General features: G+C 43.2%; 1 protein-coding gene across 3 annotated transcripts in view; it reads right to left on the reverse strand.

Moving 5' to 3' along the window:
* TGFB2 (transforming growth factor beta 2) overlaps window positions 1-24,638 on the reverse strand; it is a 75,096-nt gene that overhangs the window by 10,412 nt on the left and 40,046 nt on the right. For all 3 annotated transcript variants that reach the window (XR_005033867.2, XM_036931895.2, XM_036931904.2), the window contains one exon: window positions 16,311-16,474. Coding sequence is in view for 2 of the 3 variants with exons in the window: in XM_036931895.2 (XP_036787790.2) it covers window positions 16,311-16,474 (164 nt within the window). In the remaining variant the exon portion in view is untranslated. The remainder of the gene's footprint in view (window positions 1-16,310; window positions 16,475-24,638) is intronic.

Below are 24,638 nucleotides of genomic sequence, written 5' to 3' on the forward strand. Positions count from 1 at the left end.
TTTACCAGTTGAGTTGTATGCTTAGCAAGTATCAATTGTACATGTTTCTAAACCTGTTTATGATAGTTGGACTTGATATTGTAATTATACACATTAATTAAATGATGAGATAAAGGACCAAAAGTAGAGCTGTTGCATCTGTGAAAAACAAATTTAATGCTTTAGAAAGTCTTCATAAAGACAAGTTGCTTTAAAAAAGATTTTCTTTTTTCTGGAAAAGAGTTTGGTGGTTCCTCAAAAAGACAAACAGAATTACCATATGATCCAGCAATTCTACTCCTAGGTTATGCCCAAAAGAATTGAAAGCAGGTACTCAAACACATATTTGTATACCCATGTTCATAACAGCATTATTCCCAATACCTGGAAGGTGAAAAACACCCAAGTATCCATCAATAGATATATGAATAAACAAAATGCAGTAAACACATACAGTAGAATATTAATCAGTCCTGACAAGGAATAAAAAAGTCTGCCACATATAACAACATGGATGAATACTGAAAACAAAAGGACAAATACTGTATGATGTCACTTACATGAGGTACCTAGACTGTGGGGAAAATGGAAGTTCCTATGGCCAGGATCCTCACCTGATCCTAAACTGCTTGATGACGTAAATGGCCTACTGCTAGGCTAATACTTCCACACCTGCAGGGAAATAGCTATTATTGACTGAGTCACTTTATAAAGAGCTCCGCCCAGTGCTCTGAGTAGAAGCAGAGACAGAGGTGTATTATGACCTGCAGACTGCTGGATACAGACATAATTCTAATGCTTGACCTACCACCAGTAGAATAAAGCTGGGTATAAACCCTTCTACCCCAAGAATGTTCCTTGGTCATTTCTTGGTCTCACTGAATCCATAGGGAACTTGCTCAGGGCTGAAATCCTCAGGCAAAATAAAAGAGTAGGCAAATTCATAGAGACAGAAAGTATCATAGAGGTGAGCAGGGACTGGGGCAAAGGGAAACGGAAAGTCATTGTTTAATGGGGACAGAGTTTATGTTTCAGATGATGGAAAAGATCTGGAAATATACAGTGGTAACGGTTTACTATTTATAAACTTAATATACATAATATACTTAATGTCACTATATTGTGTACTTAAAACATGGTTGAAAGGTAAGTTTTATGTGACATATATTTTACCACAATCATTTTTTTTTTGTAATTTGAGATGTGGAAGAGAGAACTATAAAAGAAATAGCCAAAGGAATAATCTGACAAAAAGAAAATAACCTAGAAGGATCCTCCACTCAAGTTGCTCAGCAATTGTCCTGAAAATTCTCTCTTCTTCAAAGAAATAAAAACTAGAAATCATAGTTTTTAGGATGTGGTCCATGCAAATAATCATAGGATGTGGTCCATGCAAAAGATATGACATGGATTGGAAAGAGGCAGAGCTATAGTCAAAAAAAGTCCTTGGACTTTAATAAAAAACTCAGCAAGTAAATTGTGTATGTATGTATATGTACATATACATATTTTAAGTTAAAATATTTAAGGTTTGAGTCTTCTCGCTCTCTCACCAATGTTTCTATAATCCCCTTCTTCAACTTTTTTTTCTTTAAATAAAAGATCAACAACATTCTCGATTGAATTAGGAAAGATGCTTCTAATATACTGAAAATGAGATTAAGCTGCCTCTTGCTTAGCCACCACCCACAGTGATGTTTGAATGTTACCTTCATTATATTATTGATATATACACATTATCTACAATATGTGCAAAATACCCACATAGTGCCTTTGGGAAGGTTGTAAGCTCTTCACTGAATTACAAAACTCCCTACACAAAAGGACCCATTCATCTCTCTGCCCCTGGAAAGCAGCCAGTCAAGGAGTGGACAGAGGAGAAAGTCACTGATGTTACCCAAGAGTTGGAGGGAGGGAGGGAAGAAGGAAGGAAGAAAGGAAGGAAGAAAAAAGAAAAGAAATAGAAGTCTAGATGAAAAATCAGAGCCAGAGGGAATCTTAGTCTTAAAGGAATACTGAACATCAACTCAGGATTGGCTTAGACGCCGAGAGCGATCCCTCTTCCACTCTTGGGAGATGTTGCAAACAGTTACAACAAATAGGCAAGATACTAGAGTGGGGAAATTCATAGAGACAGAAAGTATCATAGAGGTTTCCAGAGACTGGGGCAAAGGGAAATGGAGAGTCATTGTTTAATGGGGACAGAGTTTTTGTTTTGGATGATGGAAAAGATCTGGAAATATACAGTGGTCAGTGGTTTACTATTTATATACTTAATATACATAATATACCTAATGTCACTAAATTGTGACATTGGGAATTCTATTCTACTTTGTATATTTAGACATAAAAGGACCTCTAAGAGAACCAAGGGGCCAATTCAACCAGACTTCTAATGGAAGGGAAATTTAATCATAGAACTGTACTGAAAAACTGACACCAGATTAACTAGTATGGGCTCATCTTGTTGGTTTTAATACATTTAATGCTTTTAATGCATTTAACATTTAAATGTATTTAAATGTTTGTGGTGACTTGCCCAGAATGTTTAATAAATGAGGAATGAAACATTCACTCTGCTGGTTATGAGCAGCACCGTTCCCAAACACTCATCTGCCCTCCAGTCTCTAACTTCAGTATCATCTGCTCCAACCCAACACAGTTCATTCTCTAACATGTCTTTGTGAAGACTTCTCATGACAGTGAACTCGCTACTTTTTGAGGAAGGCCATCCACTTTTGGATAATTCTTCTATATTTTAGACTTAAATTTTCCATCAACTAGTCTTAGCTAGCAATAGTACCATTGCCTCATGTTCATACAATCATTTAAACTTTCCAAATATTTGAACATTTTCACAAAAACCCTGTGGGGTGGACATTACGGTCCTTATTATCTACATTTTACAGCTGAAGGAAAAGAAGCCTGTAACACTTACCTGGGTTACCAAAGCCCTGTAGGAAGAGCCTGGGCTAAAATCTTGGCCTCCTAATACCAGTGGGAAGTGCTTTCCAATGTTATATTTTTGCTCTCTTGAACACAATGTCAAATTATCTTTCCTTTCTATGTCAGGCCCCAATCACAGGAGGTGACTTCCCTCAAATGCTTCCTTCAGGACAAGGTTTCAACTACCTGACCACCTTCATCAAGCCCCTTTTCAATATCCTTCTTAAAATCAGTTCCTCAACAAACTGCAGATATAGTCTAGCAGAATACGGAGAACATTACAGAATATGCCAAGTGTGGAAAAGAGTGGCTATTGCTTCCTTTGTTCTGGTCACTATTCTTAAAGCAAGCTATTTATTTTTGGCAGCAGCCACATCACACCATTGAGTCATAGCAAACTTTTTATAAAATAAAACCTCTGTTCTTACACAAACTGTTAAGGCAGATTTTCCACTCAAATCCTTTCTGGAATGGAATGGAATGAAAAGAAAAAGAAAGAAAGGAGGGCAAAGAGGGAGTGAATGTTGGTTTTTCTACCAGTGGTTCTCCAACTTTAGCCAGCATTAGAAACATCTGGAGGGCTTATAAAAACACAGATTGCTGAGCTCCATCCCCAGAGTTTCTGAGTAATAGGGATGAGGCTGGGGCCCAAGAATTTGCATTTCTAACAAATTAGGTGATACCCAAGCTGCTGGGCCACTCCGAGCACCACCGCTCTAGCCTATGTTCATGCAATTCATTTTGTAAACTGAAATGCAAATTACACATATCTCTGTTTTGATTTTGAACTTCTGTTTGATCTTGATTTTCAGTCTTTTGGAATCTCTCTGAATCTTAAGTTTGCTGTTCAACATATAAGCTATGCTTCTAGCCACATGGTGCCAGCAGCCCCACGTCCAATGTCTTCATCAGCTTGATGATAACAATGTTAATTTATGTAGGGTCAAACCCACAGTCTGCTGATGGATCCTCAGGGACTTCTTTACTGGTTGGTCCAGTTTCTTTAACCCATGTGCCATGATAGGTTGTTTACAGAGGGGAAAAAGTAGAAGTTTACTAGTGTAAGTGATGCGTGAGGCCCATTTTAGGCCAGGGGTCCTGCCCATCTTCCTTAACTGACAATCCCACCCATTCCGCTCTGCGGCCACAGAGGTTTCTTCAAAGAGCCCACAGGGCTAGCCAAGTGCCTTTGGAAACATTATTGTGGTGAAAGGCTCATAGGCTTTGAAGTTAGGCACACAAACTCTCACTTACCAGCTCTGTGATTTTCTTATTTATGAAAGGGATTAATAAAACCTGCCTTCTGTGTTTGTTAAGAGAATTAAATGACACAGAGTAGGCAAAATACCTTCACGTTGCCTGGTATTCAGTCAATGTGAATTATAATTATGTTCTTTACCTGTCCAACATCTTCCAGGTGCTTCTAGTATCTAGTGAATTAAGTCCAGGTTCCTTAGTTCAGTATTTAAGATGCAATTTGTCACCAGCCTATCATCCTAGACTCACCTCTCGTCTCTAGAAACATCTAAACATTATCCATAAAATATGTATTCTATGTTGCAAACTCTGTTCAGACTAGCATCCCTATCAGAATGCCTGCCTCCTAGAGGGACAGAAATTTGCATTCTCACAGTTCTGGAGGCTAGAAGTCAGGAATCAAGGTGTTTAGCAGAGCCGGGCTTCCTTACCCAGGCTTCTGAGGGTTTACTTGTTGTCCTTGTCATTCCTTGGCTTACACAGCTGCCTAACTTTAGTCTGTACCTATTCACATGGCCATCTTCTTATAAGGACACTGATCATATAGGATCAGGGGCCTACTTTATTCCAGGATGACCTCATTTTAACTTAACTAATAATACCTTTGATGGCCCTGTTTCCAAATAAGCTCACATAATGAGGCACTGGGGACTGGGGCTTCAACATATTCTTTTTTTTGAGGGGACCCCATTCAACCTATAATGGTAGGTGCTCATACACTATACTGAATTGTGTAGGAATGTAGCCCTCTGTTCCTAAATGGTCTAAATGTTCTATCTGACTATAAAGTCCTTCAAAGCAGAGAATGTTCTGGTGCTTTCTTATTCTTCTCAGTCTTTTCCACTGCAATTCACACAGTCCCTCCTTGGTAAATTCTTATTAACCAAAAGACTTCATTAGAAAGACACACATGATCAAGTGACAAAAAGCCCCTGAACATCCCTTGAACAGCTGGTCTTTTATAGTGATTATAACTACTTCTTGAAATTTTATGCACATATACATCACAGAGATTTGAAAGATAGGTAGGTACATAGACAAATAATAGAGATTATACACATCACAGATAGCATATATATATAAGAATGAAAAAAATGAAGGACATAATAGAAAATTATGGAAATGTCACCAGATATATCTTCAAGCTACACACACACCCACAGGAAAGCCCCTCCTCTGCGATGAAAACACCTTATAATTTTCTATTATCTCCATTTAGGTTTTTCTTTCTCTACAGATGTGCCTTTGGGCTGACTGTACATGTGCATACACAAGTAAATTCATTTCTACAGGTCTGAGGGATGAAGGAGTCCTTCATGTGAAAAGAAAGTCTCTTCCATTGCTGCAAGTCAACTGCATTCATAAGAGCATTGTATATAAACCATACGATAGAGAAAAAGACTCAACAGGGCAAGAGTCACACCAGTACAGGCAAGGAAAGAGATACATGCAGTGCAACATTCAACATTAGAATCTGAAGGGCAATGAAGCCAAGATCGGAAGTCAAGTCCGTCTTCGAAGACTTGTGGCCACACAGCCTAGTACTGTGGCTTTTGATAAGTTTAGTTGTTTCCTGCCATGGGGGGGACTAGTCTCCCCAGAAAAACTGCCATCTCTCTGGAGCTTTATCTTCTGATTTTCTTATTTGACCTCCCTTTCCAATTCCACTCTGACTGGACACCAACACACGCATACTCGGAGAACCTGGCTCCTCTGTAATTCTGTTTCCAACACCCTTTTGCTTCTTCCTCGCTACCAGGGACGCATATGGCCTGCCTGTCATTGAAGTCCCTGTTCATACTGAGCCGAGTGCTTTAATTTAGCGGGTGTGACTATAAGATAAAGAATCTTTAAAAAATAAATAAAATGAGCTTCATTTTCCTAAAAACATAGTTTATGGGCTACCCAAGAATATCAGTTTCATTAATCTATTATACAATTTTACTTTTTTTTTTTTACCTATATGGTTATTATCCATTAAACCAGTATTAGGTCTCAAAAAATAGAAAAAAAATGAGTAGGTGCACCCATTTCTTTTCTTTATAAATAGACAGATATCTATGAGACAAATGTAGCAGAATTTTCAGACTCAGATCCAAATCCACTCTTTCTCAGAAGAGTTCCCTCATGATGATACACACACATTTCAACAACATTGTCTGTACTTGAAACTTATTTTAAAATTTTTCTTAAATTCAGTCCCAAAACATTTATTAAGCACCCACTATGTATCAGATATCATTCCAGGAATTTACTTCTAGGGGTGGAAATAAGAAACAAAGACGGAGTAGAAGATCACATAACAAATAATGAAGAGTGTGGTGGAGGAACATAAAGTGGGGAATGGGGAGGAGAGATGCTGAGAGACAGACCCTGAGGTTGTAGATAGTGGGTGGCCAGGAAGGCCTCTCTGAGCAGGTGACATTCCAGGAAAAGCCTAAAAGGATAAAGAGCACGAGCCTTCCTGCAAGCAGGAAGGAGCTCTGTGGGCGGAGGGCGCAGCAGCCACAGGCTTTAGGAGGAAAGAAGTGCAGGGCATTTGAGGAGCAGCAGAGGCCGACTGAGGGACGTCACGGCTTGCGGGTGAGTGACAAACAGGCCAGGGACAGCCTCAGAGGCACAGTAAGAACTTTGGTTCCTATGCAAAGAGAGGCAAGAAGCCATTGCAGGGCTTGAGCAGGAGATTTTGATCTGACCACCATGTTAGCAGGGGTCACTCTAACTGCTGTGTTACAAACAGCATCTAAGTGGGGCCAGGGTGGAAATGAGACCTGGTAGGAGGCCATTCCGAATGCCCAGGGACTGCCTGGACAGGATAGCAGCAGCCGAGCTGGGAGAACAGGTTGGATTTCGCATCTAGCTTTTTAAACACACAGGATAATCAACTGAATTGCATTTCATTCCTCTTCACTAGACCTCTGGCAGTTTTTAAAAATCAACACTACTTTTCAAAACTTCAGCTTGATTCCCATTGAAGGAATTCTCAGTGATGTATTTTCAGACTCTGAACACTGCTCTACAACAGAAATTCCATAAAGTATTTGAGCACTGTTGGTATTAGGAAATAAGCATATATCCCCCCACTTGGAACAATTTTTGCCCTGGTAGAGGCTATAGAAGAATTGGCACACATTTATGATATGAAAAAAAATGGATCCTTATTAAAATCAATTCAGGAAGCATGGGGTCATTTACTCTATAATCATTCTTCAGAAGGAAATGCCAGACACATCACACACACCCAGCCCACCATTGCTGCCCTCGGGAGTTTTGATAAAGCAAACACACAAGAGGCTAAAACCTTGGGCCCCTCCTCATAGCCCGGCTTTGCTCCACTGATAACAAGCAATGGGTCAGACAAGACCTTGTCCAACCAGAGATGACTGACATCATCATGGAATAGTTTTATAATCACTAGCCAACTCGGGGGGGAAATATAAACCATGGCCTAGATGACAAGCAAAACCCTGATAACAATCCACTCTTTATGCCTCCAACGTGCCAGACGCTTTACATATGTGTTCTCTTCCCAGTAACTTAGTGGACAAGAACTGTTATCTCCCTCTTACGATGAAAAACTGAGCTTCAGAGAGATGAGTGATTTGTAAGACCAGAAAGCTAACCAATTAAAAAGGGAGAAGGGGAACCCAGGGCCAGCTGGCTGGGAAGTTTCTCTTCTTTCCTACTGCAGAGCTGCCCATCAGCAACCGAATGACAGCACCAGGCTGAATGAGTCAAAAACATTATTTAAGGAGGCCCTGAAGCAAACCTCTGGGACAGCCACTGAGAACCCAGCAATAAGGGCTAGGGAGGGTTTTCATTTTTAAGAGATTGTGAGCAGATCATGAATTCAAGGGACTATTTCTTATAAAAGTTCAAACTCAGTGTGAAACTGTAACAATTATAATAGTAAGCACTGCATAGGCTGATTTTGTGCTAGGTATTTCCATGCATCCTCTCTATGCCTTACAAAATCCTGGCCAAGTAGGTGCTTTTATCCACATTTGACTGATATGGAAACTGTCTCAGCGCTGGGACTTCCTCAGACTCCCCACAGGACCAAAGTCACATGTTGAATCCATACTGGCCCAACTCCGAGGCCTACTGCTTCTCCTCCTAGTATGGTAAGGTGGTCAAGAGCCTGGCTTCTGCAGCTAGACTCGCTGAATTCAAATCCTGACCCTCCTTTGTTCTACCTGCATGGCCTGAGCAAGATCCTTAACTTCTCTGTGCCTCAGTTTCCTCATCTGTAAGATGAAGATAATCATAGTACCTACCTCAGAGGGCTATTATAAAGATTAAATGACTCAAACTATGTAAAGCACTTTATAAAATAGTGCCTAGCACACAGCAAACACCATTTGCCAGTGATAATGATGGATAGCGTTATAGAGTGACATTATGCAAAAAGAACAAAGAATCATTATTTCTGTTGCAGGGACATTTCTTTGAATACAGTGGGGAAGGACTATCGTTCAAAGTACTTTTGGAGTCCTGCCTACTCACAAGACTGCTGACGTCATAACCTCATGCAAATGATAATAAGCCGATTTCTTTATGAGCCAGTATGTCATTCAATCAGTTTGAGAAAAACCTTATCTATTAATAGCCTTGTGCAAACAAAGTGTTTATTATACTTCTTGGCTTTTTTGAAAAAGTGGGTTACTATACTGTGTGTGCCTCCAACGTGGCGCCAGAGTTCCGATCAGTAGTAAAGGAATTGTATGCCGTAAAATTCTGTACAACTGGAGCACAGTATAACTGACTCTTTTCAGTAGCACTTTTTGCAATTCTAGTTTAACAGACAGTCAGTTTTTTTGGCTGACCTCTTTTTATTTTACACACCCTTGGGCAATAGGAGAAATGAAAGCTGTGTGTGCGTGTGTGTGTGCGCGCACCATGCACATGCATGTGTTTAAAGTTAGGAAAAGTCTTAGTGCTATGCCCTGCACAACAGTAGGAACCTTCCCATTCATTATGCAGCATTAGAGGCCCTTAAAAAGCAGGCCTAGGCCATCGAACTTGAATTTTCACTGTTAAAGTCTCAAAGGTGTACACAGTTTACAACCTTTGCAGAAATTATATATATATATACACACACACACACACACACACACACACACACACACACACGTGTGTGTCCATTAAAAGTGGCTGGTAATTCACTCCTACTAAAATACTTGTTTGTTTATTTTTCCCCATAAAAGTCAATTCATCCTTGCATCCTCAACTCTAAAAACTCATTCAATTACAATACAGCTTGAAGTCAAAAATAGCAGATATAAATGACTTAGGATTTAGCCAACTGTGTTGTATATCCTTGCAAGCGATCTCTAAAAAATGAGATTGAATCATGTTTGATTAAAAGATTACTGTGCAAAGGCAAACTCAACTAGACATTAAAATCCAAGACTTAGGAAAGAGGTCAGAGAAAGCAGGACAGATTTTATTTGACTCTCCTTCGTCCAAGTTCTGAGACACTATTCTGTAGAGAGAGAAGTTGCCCTGTCAAGGCAAAGGTGACTTCTGCTGGTGCTGGCCACTCTGCTGCTCTGCAAAAATGAATGGCACCATTGCTTCTCCTTCAGACCCAGCTGGGAAATCTAAGTTTCTTTTGAAATCCACCAAGCTCACTGCATCTCAGCACACTCATCTCAGCACACAGGGACCATCAGCAGATTGTATTCTACCAACCTACCTAGTACTAATATTTGTGGCCTCACACCAGCCTTGCACAAGGAGGAGACATTTTCCTCCTGATGTCTTATGATGTATGAACCTGGCACATCACATTGTCTCTCAGGGAGTTAATTTGCATGATGTTATTAGTGGCCTGAAAGTAATGAGTTAATCTTAAAAATAATATATGACAACTGACTTGGATAGATAGTTCAGTAGAGGGCTCTTCCCCTTGGAGAAATCAAAGACTTAGGAGTCAAAATCTAAGTGATGACATAGAAGGAAGGCAACTAACATAGGCTGAGTGGCCACTCTCCAGATGGCAGTTATGAACATTGCTTTATTTGACCCTCACAATAAATACCACGTGCATCAGGAATTATGAGGCCAACTTAGATCACAAAGCCTATGCTTCTTCACAGTGAACAGAAGACACAGATGTAGTCATCATCACATCCCAGGATGTGAATGCACACACCGAAACACAATGAAAGTAGTTGTTTCATAACCTAATGAAAGAAACATAATGGAAAGAAACTACTGTGCATTTTAATGAACCAATCCTGCTCCTATCTCATCTGATTTATTCAGATATGTCCACTATAAATATTGCAGGGCTCAAAGGAATCTCTTGATTCAGGCAGATAGCTCAGTCCCTTGGAATTAAGTGCTTGCCCACCAGGGAGCCCACCCAAGATGTCAGGCTGCTCCCAAATCCTCACAACCCCCTTTCTGGAAAGAATGAATTCTAAGGCATTTGTCTGGATTCTCTGGATTTTGCTCTAAGAGTATTTCCATTAGTGGAAAGACTATGCAGATTGAGACACACCTTACATGGCCTCCCTGAGACACTGAGCAACCAGAAGGCAGAAGCCCAATAGCTGCAGCTCTAGATGGCTGGCGCCTGTCCGATGCTGACTCAGCGGGAGGGCATGGCTCAGAGTCTGCTGACGCCTCCACGAAGCAGTGGGTCAGGGTGGCTGACGAGACAGGGCTCTAAGTTCTTTGCCACTCCTCCCGTGCAGAGATGGAGTCTATTTCCTTTCCCTTTGAATCTGGGCTGACCTGTAGCTCATTTGATCAATAGAATAAGGAGGAAGTGAGGTCCTGGCAGATTCTGCCTTGGCCTCTTTGCCACCTGAGCCTCCGGTAAAAAGCCTGCCACCCTTTCTGGAAGACCAAGTGGAGATACCCTGAGACTACCCAGAGAGGAAGAGGGTCTCAGCTGAGCCCAGCCTTCCAGTCACCCCATCCTCGCTCCAAGCATATGAGCAGACTCATCACAGACCTTCCAGACCATCACAGCTGCCACCTGAATACCACCAAGTGACTCCAGTTAAAGCCACAAGGAGCAGAAGAACAGCCCAGCCCAAGTTTCTGACTCCCCCAAAATCATGAGATGTAATAAAATGGTTGTTATTTGAGGCCATGAAATTTTCGAGTAGTTTGTTATTCACTGAATAGGGCATTGAAATAATCACAAAGTTACAAATCTTAATATCCTAGAAGTGGTAAAGTTTGAAATGAGCAATGGGTGTGAAAAGGGTGTGAGTTGGTGAAAGGCAGCTAGAAGTAGCTGAGCCCCCCAAAGTCCTCCGAGGTCAGTACATCTAAATGTAAGTGTTCTTTGGTGGGTCTGTGGAGCCGTGAGGTCACGAGTACCCTTCCATCAGTAGTTAATTTCTTGGGTCCTCATTTCTTCATTTGGAAAACTAGGGGTTTACTCCACTCCAAGATGATGGGTGCCCTTGTTCATGTTGATGATAATCAGTTTTAAGATTCCCCTTCCCTATTTTCTCCCTCATAACTCTGAGCATTCTTTTAATCATAAATATGGGAGCCACTTAATCAAAGACGTATTCAAGTTTCTAAATTGGCTGAGAGCTACACTGAATTTTGTAGGTTCAAAGGCATTCCCAGAGCACCACAGCCCTATCTGAGCATAGTCCAATAAAGGCTACCATTGGCATAAAGCTTTAAAAACACAGTAAGAGTCATTCCTGTTTGGAAAAAGTTCCATATTGGAGAATATAATGTATCCTCACCTCCCCAAGTCAAGGCTTTTCTCATAACCATCAATTTCCATAGAAGGGCTGCAAGGGAGAGTTTATTACTGAAGTTTATTTTTTTTCTCCTCTATCCCTTCATATATCAGGGGCTTTGTCCCTATCATATCCCCTCCAATACTGATGTACATTTAAAGCGATCCCATGACCACACTGGTATATGCTATTTAGAATCTGTTAACACAATGGAAGTCAGAGATAGCAGGGGGGCAGTAAGGTTTTATTTTACCACCATTCATCCAAGTTCTAAGAGACTATTCTGCCGAGAGGGGAGAGTAGTGAGAGCTCCAAGTTTCCTTGCGAAACAAAATGTGACTTTCATAGAAGCTTGGGTGTTCTACTTCTCTCCCAGGCAGGGAGCGTCCACAGATACACAGCCCTGGACAAGATGAACTCTGAACTCACTCACAGAAATGCTAGTGTAAGTCCTCCCAGCCTGGCGTCCTGACTCTAGAAAGAGTATGTATATACATTTTTTCAGAACAGAATGACCCAAAAAGGCTTGCAATATGCTTTAAATCTGTGCTTTCCAATGGAGAATGGAGAATGGTCACGTCTGAATCATGAGAGGAGCTCTTTCAAGTCACATTTGTTCACAGAAAACTCTTTTCCTCTCCAAGGACAATCAGAATCTCCAAGGAAGGGACCATGGGCAGTCTTTGTAGAAGTTCCCCAAGGGGAGGGCAGTGCCTGTGCCCACATGTGAGCTTGCATGCACACACACACACACACACACACACGCTCCCCTGCTTAAAAACCAGTGTCCTGAGGAATCCTAGTAAGTCAGCCGCATACCATCGAACCACCCTGAGAACCTATTCGTAGTGTTCCTGCCTTTCTTCCCTTAGGGAGGAGAGTGTCAAATGCATGCCAAGTCATACAGTAATCACAGGGTCTCCAGAAACTTTCGAGGCTTTGCTCTTCTGAGTAGTTGAGCTCTCCAGAGAGCTAGATCTGCCCATTTAAGCATCAGCCTTTTATTTTTTTTTCTCCAGCAATTTTGGATATAAAACTCTCTAAGATGTTATTGCATGTGGTCAGGTTCCTGAATATAACATATCTTCACTTCCCCAAGTCAAGGCTTTTATCATAACCACCAATTTCCGTAGAGGGGCTGGAAGGGAGAGTTTATTACTAAGGGCTGCTAAGCCCCGCAAGAAGACTGCTGAAAGCAAGTGGAAAACTGGAGAATAACAAGCCAAAACTGCCACAAAGATAAAGAGTTGGTTAACTATAAACAGGGTAACATTTAGGAGAACTGTCCACCACGGGCGTTGCATTCTGAAATTTGGTTTTCTGGGCAAGCCCCACTGTGGCGCACGGACAAAAATCTCAAGTCTAAAGGGTGATCTTCTCCTGTCAGAGTATTTTCCTCCAGCCCTCCCCTTCTAATTCAGTGCTTGTGTTTGCTTGTGCTCCTAGAGATAATCATCCTAGTTAGAAGGGCATAAAGGGCCAAAGGCTGTCCTTCTGATAAGTCACCTGTGTGTGTGTGTGTGTGTGTGTGCTTTGTGTCTTCTTTTCAGGGGTCTTTGATTTACTGTCTTGACCGTGGCTGTTTCAGGTTAGATTGCCACATAGCTGAGCTCCAGATAGATGAGGTGTTGTCATTCTTCCTTATTTTTCCCTCTAAAATCACCTTTTTCCAGATTCCCATGTTCAGTGATAGTAAACAAACCTACATTCACCCTCTCCTTCCAAAAAGCCTTCACCTTAGGTTGTATCTTTTCCCACTGGGGAGGGCTCTAATCTCAGGTCCTGTTGTGCACGTCAGGGGGCAGCCAGTGGTGCAGTGACCTCTGGGAAGGTACACATCTGCTAAGAACTCATGAAGGTTCCCTACATTACCAGTCTCAAGGGACGCATCCCGTCCTGGGGGCTCTGGAATAAGGTAAATAGTCCACAATCCTGCCATCAGAGGCCACTCTCGAGAGCGCAAGTTCAGGGGCCAAAGGATAACAGTGATTTAGCAGTTTATGTTACAGACAATAAAACCTAAGGTGCTGGAGTCATGTAATTGAAACAGGGCCAGGGAGAACAATCCATGGTGCCGTCATCCACGCAGACACACTGGTAAGATCGATTTGAAAACAAAGAAAGAAGAGCATGGGATCATGTTTTTGTGTTTATTTTTTCCAGTCACTTTGCAATACACCCGGCTACCTTTGATCTAAGCTTCTATTTCATAGAACTCTGTCTTGGTTTTCCCTCCATTTCTCCAGCCAACCCAGTTTCTCTTCTTCTTCTCCTCCCATTCTGGCTGACACTGAGGCACAGGAGAAGGGAAAGACTGGCTGCAAAGAGCACTGCATGTGGTGAGGAGTGGAAGGCTAGGTAGGAGTCACACCTGGATACTGGGTTGGTCTCCCACCCTGTCACTTCCTAGCTGTGGGACCCTGGCCAAGTGACTTAATGTTTCTGTGACTCAGAGTCTTTCTCTGCAAAATGGAGAAAGAGTACAGTCATAGAGAGAATACCTAACATAGGTGGAGGTAGTTAAAAGGTATAACCTTCCAGTCACAAATAAGTCCTGAGGATATTAATATTCGGCATGGTGACTACACTTCACAACAGTATTGTGCATTTGAAAGTTGTAAAGAGAGTAAATCTCAGAAGGTCTCGCCACAAGAAAAGAGCACGTGTAACTATGAGGTGATAGACGTTAACTAAACTCATTGTGGTGATCATTTCACAAACAGACATATATAAAATCCTATGTTGTACACCTTAAACTAATATGTTATATGTCAATTACATCTCAATAAATCTGGGGAAATAAAGGACACTTCATCATGCAAACTCCGCAGTATAGCTGTGAGTATTAACAGAGACCACACTTAGCAGAGGCTCTGGTACACAGCAAGCCGACACTGCAGGGTGACCAGAAACAGCGGCGGCCTGACCCCAGCGTGCAACCCTTGCGGTGCCCTCAGAACATGCACCGAGATTCGAAAGACTCCAAGGAGAGGTCCTTGAAGATTCATTTTAATAAGTAAGAATTATTTTTCATGAAAATACATGTAAACCCATACTTGAAAACATTTAAAAACTTTAAACTTATTCTCTGAGATCTCATATACAACATTTATTTGTATGGTATTGCCCCTTTTTCATAAGAAATACAAAGAAAATTCTTATCTAAATTATCAACATTTCCAAAAGTTTAGAATCCATGATAGCTAAGTTTTCAGCAAATGGAGGTCAAGACTTTTCTTTTCCTCAAGTAAAGTCACTTTTGAGTCATTTTGTCATATATGCTGACTCTTCACACACTTTCCCTGGAGGACAACCTTCTCACTTAATCTCTCCTCTGCTCCAGACACTGAGCACCACCTATTTGGTGCCTAAAACGTCCCTTTAAGACCATTTTTTTGCACAGGCTCCTCCTTCTGCCAAGAATGAACGTCCTTCCTCCTGTTTTCACAAGATACTTCTCGAGGACCTGCTCAGCTCCCTGGTGAAATCTTTCCAACTGTGCCTTCTGCATACACTGCTCACGTGACACTACAACGCATTTACATACCTGCTTACAGGTCTGCCTCCCTCAGCAGACTCGGGGCTCTGAGAGCAATGCTTTAATGTACATAAGGCTCACCTGACGATCTTGTTAGAAATGTAGATTCTGATCTACATTCTGCCCCATTCTGATTCAGTAAGACTCCGGTGGGGGCTGCGATTCCACATTTTCCTCTAGCTCCTTGGTAATGCTGATAACTACTAGCCTGTAGTCCACTTAAGTAGCAAGCTAAGAACATCTCTGAAATCCCAGTAACTTGGCACCTCATCACCATCACCATTTTTGACACAGCTGCCCAGCAACAGTACTCAGGGAAAAGGGAGAGATGCCTGAAATATGGGAGGACCAGGTGGCAAGAGGATGTGTGTGTGGATGGGGGTGGGAGTTGGGCAGGGTGGGTAGATTCAGAGAGGAAAAGGGGACAGGATGAGGTTCGTGAAGAGAAAGGAGGTAGTAAAGAGTGGAAGAAAACAGAGTGACCAAGACAGAGAGCGAAGACAACAGGAAAGGAAAGAGGAGAGAAAAGGAGGAAGGGATGGTCATAGGATGAAAACAGGAAGGTCAGCTGACTTCTCTCCCTAGGGTGGAATCAGGCCTACATTATCTGACTTTCCAGATGAGGAGGTGGACTTCCAGACTGAAGCCCTCAGGCCACTGAAGAAGTGTGCTCAAGAGCCTCAGCCACTTCGTTCTAGCAGTTCTTCCTTCCTGCCTGATGAGGGAGGCGCTCACCCTTATACCAAATAAGGGTCTACGTCGTCACTGTGCGTAGACACGGTGTCTATCAGCACAGAAAATCTAACACAGTATGAAGTCTTTCCCCTAATACTTCAAACTGACTGTCCATTAAAACGACCTAAAGTCACCTGATACAGTTCGATCCGCTGTTCAGGTACTCTGGCTTTGGGGTTCTGTAAACGGAAGACTCTGAACTCCGCTTTCACCAAATTGGATGCATTCTTCTCCATCGCCGAGACGTCAAATCGGACGATTCTGAAGTACGGTCTGTAGAAAGTGGGTGGGATGGCATCTGTAAAAAGTTAGGGCAATCATTGAAAATGATCAAATCCATCGCTCTCCCAAAAGAGCCCGCGCAGCATGAGACAGCCTCCAGAACCCATAAGGGAAATGTCTACAGAATGATTTGGTTTCCAATGGGTCAATTTAATACCATTAGCAATTTAACCAGAAAAAAAATAAATAAACGTGCATTTGGTTACAGGAGCAGCAGATGAATAGAGATTAACAAACCACTTCCAACCCTCTTTGAGGGCATGCAGTTAACCCTATCCTTTGAAAGTTGACAGAGTGATGGCAAATCCTCAATGGTTATGAATTGGAACAAGTTCCCTGACAGCTGATGCTCAGAGAGAGCTGTTGGGCTCGCGTACACTTTAATCAGATGTGCCAAGGAAATAGCTCCTAATGGCAAGCAGTTTGACTACATTTTTTTCCTTGAAATTTTGGCATCTGAATACTCTACTCTATCCAGGTTCACGTATTGCATCTCTTTTTGGCTTCAATATTTTGTTTTTTCACACACATCTGATCAAACACACCCTCTTGTTAGTTAAGGTAAAGAAGCTAGAATTAAAAAATAAACAAGCTATAGCCATATACTGGCTATACCAGGTCCAGTCTTAAAATTCTCTGTTCAGGATAATGTCCATTGATGGGAGGGAATCTTGGCTAATGAAGAGAAAGAATCAGCCTAAATTCTTTCAGTTCTGAGCCATGTACAATACGGAGATGAAGACGTTACAAGATTTTAAACTCAGGTTGCTAAAGCAGGTCCTAATTTTATCCCCATGCTTCATATACAACACCCACTGATTGAGCACTTACACTGGGATGGTCATTTGTTACAGATGTTTCTACAATCCTCTTCCAAAATCTGCAAACCTTCTTTCATTACTCCCAGAATGTTCCATGCAACTCTGGCAGCTCCAGTATTTTCTACCTTCTCCTCTATTAGGCAGCTTCATTACAACATAATCGTTCTCAGTTGTTCACAGTTTTGACAAATGTTTTTATTACTCCTGCATCATGTGTGTTTATTTTGCTTTCCCCCAAAATTTTAAGAATCTTGAGGGCAGAGGCCATGCTTTCCAGATCTTTCTTTCTCCCCACATACGTAGGATAGGGCTCTGCACACATGGAATTCACCAAATACCCACTGTTTGCATAGTTGGTCATCAATGGGAGTCTTGAAAGACTCAGGGATCTATTGGCAAGACAAACTTCTTATTAAGTAAATGAGCCACCTTGCCAATCTTAAAATAGAAATAAATACCTTCTGTGATCTCTGGGGAAATGCATGCCCTGACGATTACACTGAAGAAAGTGCTGGGAACACACCACCACTTGCTCACCTTCAGAGCTCAGCACTTCTTTGCTCAGAGGGACTTTTCCCTTTCCCCACGTCCACTGACTCTCAGAAAACAGCTCAAGGGGGAGTGGTGAATTCCAGGCCATACTCTGCCCGGTGACTATTTCATAAATGACTGTGTGAATTGAAGCTTTGCAGCTTGTGAGCCAAAAGTCTCAGAAACAAACAAACAACCAAAAAAAAAAAAAACCTCAAAAATCCAAAGCATCCAGGTTTTGGAGAAAAGAAACGTATTCGTGCAGACATGGTGATGGTTCACTGCATCGCCACTGTGAAATAGTTGGTGGACAGTTTTTAGGCGATCAAACATTCATACAAGGGAAAGGTTTTTGGAGCCCCCTAGCATAGCAGTTTGAAAGGGTAGCTTCTGAGAAAAAAAAAAAAAGATCTTTGTCTCTGAAACGTGCCCACCCCAGGTGACGGGACAGGTTTGTACCAGTTTGACCAGCTCTGCTGAAAACACGCCAAGTGCCCAGGTGGAGAAGCCAGGGCAGGGCAGAAGCCAGGCTCTCTGGCTTCTTACATGCTCTGGTTTACCCAGAACCTTCTACAGGCCTAGTGGCAGCATTCATGTTTTCACAGCCTCCCCATTAGACAGCAGAAGCTTCAGCACGCTTTAGTAGAGCATCCTGAAAGAGCAAAGCTAATTCAGCGTGCTTCCCATCATTAGGAAGAGAAAACGTCCCCATCGCTTCTCCCCTGCTCATTCAGTTGAACCCCCACGGCCTCCTCTGCTTCCACAAACACCCATCTTTCACACCCACCCGACCCAATCTTATCCTTCCATCAAGTTTGTAAATAAGTGCTCTTGAGATTTATTTTTATTCTCGTTTGTGTTTACTCAACTTTGAACAATTTCTTTCCCTTTCTGGTCTTCTGCCCAAAGTCACTCTTTCTTTTTATGGCTGCTACAGACCATGAGGTCAATTTTGTTTCTTCTTCTTCTAAGCAAATCATCCAATGATCCTGTCCTAGGCTTTCGAGCTTTGAAGGGGTGTTTGCAAACATTTACAGGAGTAGCAGGATCGTTAAAGCGCAGTTGATCTCCTCTGCTCGCTCTATGCTGGCAGACAGCCCTCCTCCCCTCTGGCTATTATAACCATTTTGGCTGTTTATACTTTAGCCGCCTGATGATGCAAATCCGCATTTTTGCTTCTTGTTTCAATGCGCGAGGCGAAATGACTGTTAAGCCCCCACCAGTGCCTCTGCTTTGGTTTCGCAACAACAGAGAAGTGACCAGTCCAGGAGAACGCAGCCTTCCCCACAAATGCTTGCACAGAAGAGCGGGAACTTGCTCCATAGACACTGTCGACCAAAGAACTGAACGCTGCTTCTAAGGGTGGGTCTCAGCTGTCCCCTGCTGTCATCTGCTATGGGTCACCGGTGTCCTGCCTGGCTGAGGAACTTAAGCAACTTGCCAAATGTTTCTGCATTTAGGGGAAAAAAAATCACAGCAAATTGCTCTGGCCTAGTCCGTCACCCAGTCCTTGCCTCATAAAAGCTTTCATATACTCAGGGCAGGGAAAACTGAAAGCGACCCCCTGCCCCCAGCGGGGACACAGCAGGCTCTCTCCCCAGGCTCCTCCAGCACTTACAGGCCTGGGCAGCCCCGATCCACCCACTTGGCCTTTGCAGGGATGGAGCTCTTCCCTCAGCCTCCTCCCAGCACTCACTTCCCCCTTCCTAATGGGAGTTTTCTCTGCAGTCCTCTTTAGTTCTAATCCCAGCTCCTCTTCCATCGCCAGGTGGTCAGGCACCCGGGTTTGACCTTTTCCAGCTTAGCCACACTGACATCCTGGCTTGCTGCTTCCTCACAGCCTCTGACCCACATTTTGTGGTGCAACCAAATCAACGTTCATTTAACCCTTTGGATTTCAGACCACCAGGCTGCTTCTGCTCCCTGCCACGCTCTCCCACGAGCCCTCCTCTCAGGGACAATCTCACACATGGGAGATTCCAGAATGTCCTTACATGAGGGGTGCTCCCCGCACCCTAACCCTGGCCGCTCATCCCTGCAGAATCAAACTCTGGGGGATATAGTACAGGAAGCCCAATTGCAGCACTTAATCACAAGCTGCTTTTGTGGGCATTATATTTTGGCTTGTTCTCTGTTCCAAATAATTTATTAGCTTGTTATATATTACCTGCTCCCTGTGTTAGCACCTGGGGCTCAGGAATCTTCACTTGTGGCTCTTTGGCTGTCCACAGTCCCAGGCTGGCTTGGTGGGCATACGGCAGTGCAGTTACACTGGGCCCCTTGCTCAGAAAGCCTCACATCTGAGTTTAATGTTCTATGGCCACCATCCGAAATTCTTGCATGTCTTCTGTGACTTTAGGCTTTGAAAGTGAAGTCTGGTGAGACACTGGAGCAAGGGGCATGGAGCCTCAGCTCGTGTGCTGTCGCCCCTCCGACTACCTGCTGGCTTCCCTAGGATTGCTTCTCAGTCCTCTGACGCCCCCAGCCTCACCTGGGAGAGACAGGGTCAGGGATACACACCTGAAACAACTGAGGGCAGGTGTGTTGGAAGCTGTTCACACCCGAGGCTGCCAGTGCCTGAGCACATTCAAAGGGCAGCTCAGCAGAAACATGCTCACGCTTGACCCAGCTACTAAGCACATCCTAGCGCGGAGTTTGCAATCTTGTGGGTTGGCATCGTAGTCCGACAGAAAGGAGATGCCAGGCTCAAAATCGCATCAGTCTGCTGGCTGGTGGTGGGAATCCAGCAGCTGGTGGGTAACACACTCCAAGTGGCCAGGCAGGGCCCAAGCATCTGTGAGTCTGCCCCACTCTGGGAATAACCGCGTACCCAGGGAACATGACATTAAAGGGCATAGAAAAAAGTACTGTGACAGGTCGAGAGAGAACGAGGCCATGGCACAAGGGGAGAAGTTTTATATTTGTGGATCTCAACAATACCTTTTTCCGCCTTTTTAAACATGGCCCTCCACATTTCTATTTTGTAAAAGGGTCCCACATATCTTATAACCAGCCCTGCCCCAGTCACATAGAGTTATAAGGTCATTATGCAGGGAGGGACCAGGAAGGGCACCTGAATTCTAATCCCATATCAACCAGTCCTAGCTATGTGGCAGTAGGGACATTATTTGGCTTTTCTGAGACTGTTTCTTCATCTGTATAAATAGTTAAACAGTACCCTACCTCACCGGCACTGAATGGTGTTGCCAGGACTCCATACACAAGCAGACGGAGAGTCTGAGCACAGGCTCTAGCATAAATTTCCCCTCAGAAAGGTCTCCGCTGTCCCCCTTCCTATCCTGCAAAAAAGCTGCCAGGTGGTCTTGGCGCCTTCTTTGAATGTCCCCAGAGAGAGAAAACTTTGCACCCTAACTAACTTAATTAGAAGAGGAGAAGGAGCAGAAGAGCTGTGGGCACTGCAGCAGTTTATCAGCACCGCATTCTAATTCCTGCCCCCTGCAGAGAGGAATTACAGTTACCAAAGTTCCCACAGATGCCTCTCCACCCTCCTTTCATATTTCACTTGTTTCACTAAAACCCTGCCCATCAGAAAGGGTGACAAGAGAGCTAGACCTCCCACCAGACATCTCTGCGTCATGTGACTCCCCCTCCACCTGAGATGCTTACCACAGGACGCCTTTTACAAAAAGTTAGTGAAAAACTAAGTCTGGAGAAAGGTCTCACAACATCACCAATAGGTAATGAACCCTGAAGGAGAATGTAGAGTTGGGGCCCCAAGAATGTCCAGAGCTCAGCCATTCGGGAGACGATGTCCCAATCATCTCTGTGTTGTTTATTCCCTACTAGGCTGTTTCCAACACAAAATCAGGAGAAAGAAGAAGTATGTGTTCCATGTTGGAATCTTGTGTCAAGGATCTCTGGGGACTGGCTTTATTTGCTAAATCAGTGGTTCTCAAAGTGTGGTCCTGGACCCAGAGCACCTGCCTCACCAGGGAACTTGTGATAAATGCAAAGTATCCAGGGATATACGAGGCACCATCAAAAGTTTGAGAACCACTGTGCTACAAGGCACTGGGTGACTCCTAGCTGGTGAGATGAGTGCTACTTAACATAACAAGCAGATCGCCAGAAGCCAGGGAAGAAGAAAGAGACGTTAGTTTCTAACACAGCGGCTTTCTGGAGCCAACGCTAACCAGAACCCCCAAGGGAAACTGGCAGTGGTCTCAGTGTCTTTGGGACACTTCCAAAACAAACCAGAAGGTCAGTAATTCTAAGTGACAGGCAAAAGGCAAAGGTATGAAAGGGATATAGTGGCCTAGAAATTTGGTTTGTCTCCCTGCCCCCTCCGTTCTTCCCTCCCTCCTTCCCCCCTTCCTTCCTCTCCTTTTACCTGAACTTTAAATAGAAGCTAGTCTCCCTTCTAGGGGAGAAGTTACAAGAGGCTTACAAAGCAGTCCTGGCTCGGGTTGACTGCAGTGGTTGTAAGGATCCTGTACAGCAGGGGTTCTCAGAGCATGGGCATGGGGTAGGGCAGAGCGGTCTGCATTTTATCAAACTCCTTGGGCAATTTTTATGCACCCAGAAATTTGAGAACCACTGAAATAAAGGACAAAAGAAAAGAAATCTACAAAGAAACAAAGAAAAAGGAGCATCTATGATAGATTTTCTTAGTCTTTGAAAAAAAATCATGCTTAGATTTAAAATAATTTTTAACTTATGTTAGATTCATACATCTCACATCCTATAAAACTGACCTATTTCATTAGTCTGTTGTTGATTATTGTCTGTCTCCTGCTGCTAGAGTGTAAACTCCATTGAGAGATCTCTTTGGTTCCATGAAGCGTCAGAAGCATCTAGGAACTCACGTAGAAGATAGTAATAGCTCAGTAAATATTTTTGAATGAAAAAAAAAAGACAAAAGAGTGTCTAAGCTTTTGGTCAGGTATTATACATAGAAAAAAGAGTAAGACAGAGAAAAGAAGAAATTGCAGCCATACAAGAGCTCTGAGGCTCTTATAATGGAAAAACAAAATTCCTCTGTGTTTTGCACTACTTGTCTACCTTGACTGCACATTTCAAACTGAAGAACTTTGAAAAAACTGATGCCTCAGCCCCTGAGAGTCTGTTCAGTTGGACTGCGGTGGACTTTTCCAAGCTCCTCGGATGATTCTCATTCACAGGTGGGTGCAGAACCCCCCAGTGAGAGGAACTCGTAATACTTAGCTTGAAGTGGACACAATTTAGACACATCAAATCCCTTAAGAGATTCCAAATATTTTAGGGGCTTGCATATGGAAAGTTCTTACTTTCCATAGAGCCAAGGAGTCATATTTTGGGCCAAAATATAAAGAATTTTCTAATAGTCTAAAAGAGTTTAAATAAACACAGGAATGCACCACCCTTCAAGGCTGGGAGCTCTCACTTCGCTGGAGGAGTTCGTGTAGTTGTGAGATGAGCCTTGTTCTAAATTCAGGGCAGTGGGGTGCCCTGAATCTGGTGGCTGGCTGGCTCACCTGCAGCTTTACCATTATGCATTTTTATTTTGATGTTCTCCATTAACAGAGCCTCTAAAAATTGTCGCTTACCCCCTACAATGGAATCCCTGGGGGCATTATTACCTGGCTCCTTCTCATACCTATGGGTGAATCCCAGGTGATTCTGTTTCACACCCAGATTTGGGAATGAATGCCCTAGACGCTGGTCCAAGCACAGTGACTTTGGCCAGGCTTCCTTTCTCATTACTGAGCATTATGAGCTAACCAGCAATGAATAAAACATGTTCATCCCACCATCCACACCAAAAAAGGAATGGCCTGGTCTCCGTGCAGCCTCAGAATTCTATTCCATGACCCCCTCCCATTTTATAATAGCTTTATGTACTTCATTTCTGCTACAGAGGTGTTTTTAATCCCCATTTCACAGATAAATTGAGAGCAAGAATTAACTCTTGGCCAAGGTCAAGATATGACTGGCTTTTCAATCAAAAGCTCTGGATTTTCAGGACAATGTCCTGCCTTCTGTGCAAAGAAACCCCCTGAATGCAAGGCGTGAACACCAGGCAGAAACATCAATGCCTGCGTTGGAGCATAAATGCAAAAACAGGCGCACAGTCATGCCTCATCCTCAGAAAAGATGAACTTAGCCTTGCAATGATCTCAAGAAACAGTAGCGCAATACCAGTACTGTCACTGGTATTCCTTAAAAGAATGGCCCTGATTTGGAAATCCAGGGTCTTGCTTGGTGGGGAGGTCCCTCCATAAGAGGCACTTTGTTAATACCAGTATTGCCCAGGAAATTTGGCCCCCCATACAAATGTGCCAAGTGTCCCCAGCCCTAGTGGCATTCACTGGCTCTTATCCCCAAGCATCTCGAATGCATAGAACAAACTCCTCATTTCCCCTTCCAGAAATGACTGCATTTTTCCTAAGCTCTGCAGTAATTGGCGTGGACTGCTGACATGCTTAATGAGTGTGGTGGCCCCTCATTCCTGACATCCCCAGCTTTGAGGGAAATAGTTTGAGGTTCACTAGACATCCCCTCGAGTGCAGCAAGACAGGCAACCCACCGAATGGTTGGAGGGCATTAAACCAGCTTCTGTTTGTGTATGCGCAGACACAGCCCGCAAGAAACCAAGACAATTGTGTTTTGGGGTTTTCTAAAATTTGTCTTGGCACACTGGATATGGATTTTATTTCACGACCACATCCCAAACGCTGCTGACATTCAAGTCATAGCAATTTAACCCAGAATGACTGAGAAATAAACAGCGCATCAGCCGTGGTTTCTGATTTTGTCTCCGGCCCTCCCTCCTATTCAACATAACAGCACCAGAGCATCTGTGATTTCAAGGGGACGTCTCCAAGACGG

Source organism: Manis pentadactyla, chromosome 19 (genome assembly GCF_030020395.1).
Source record: "Manis pentadactyla isolate mManPen7 chromosome 19, mManPen7.hap1, whole genome shotgun sequence".
NCBI lineage: Eukaryota > Metazoa > Chordata > Mammalia > Pholidota > Manidae > Manis > Manis pentadactyla.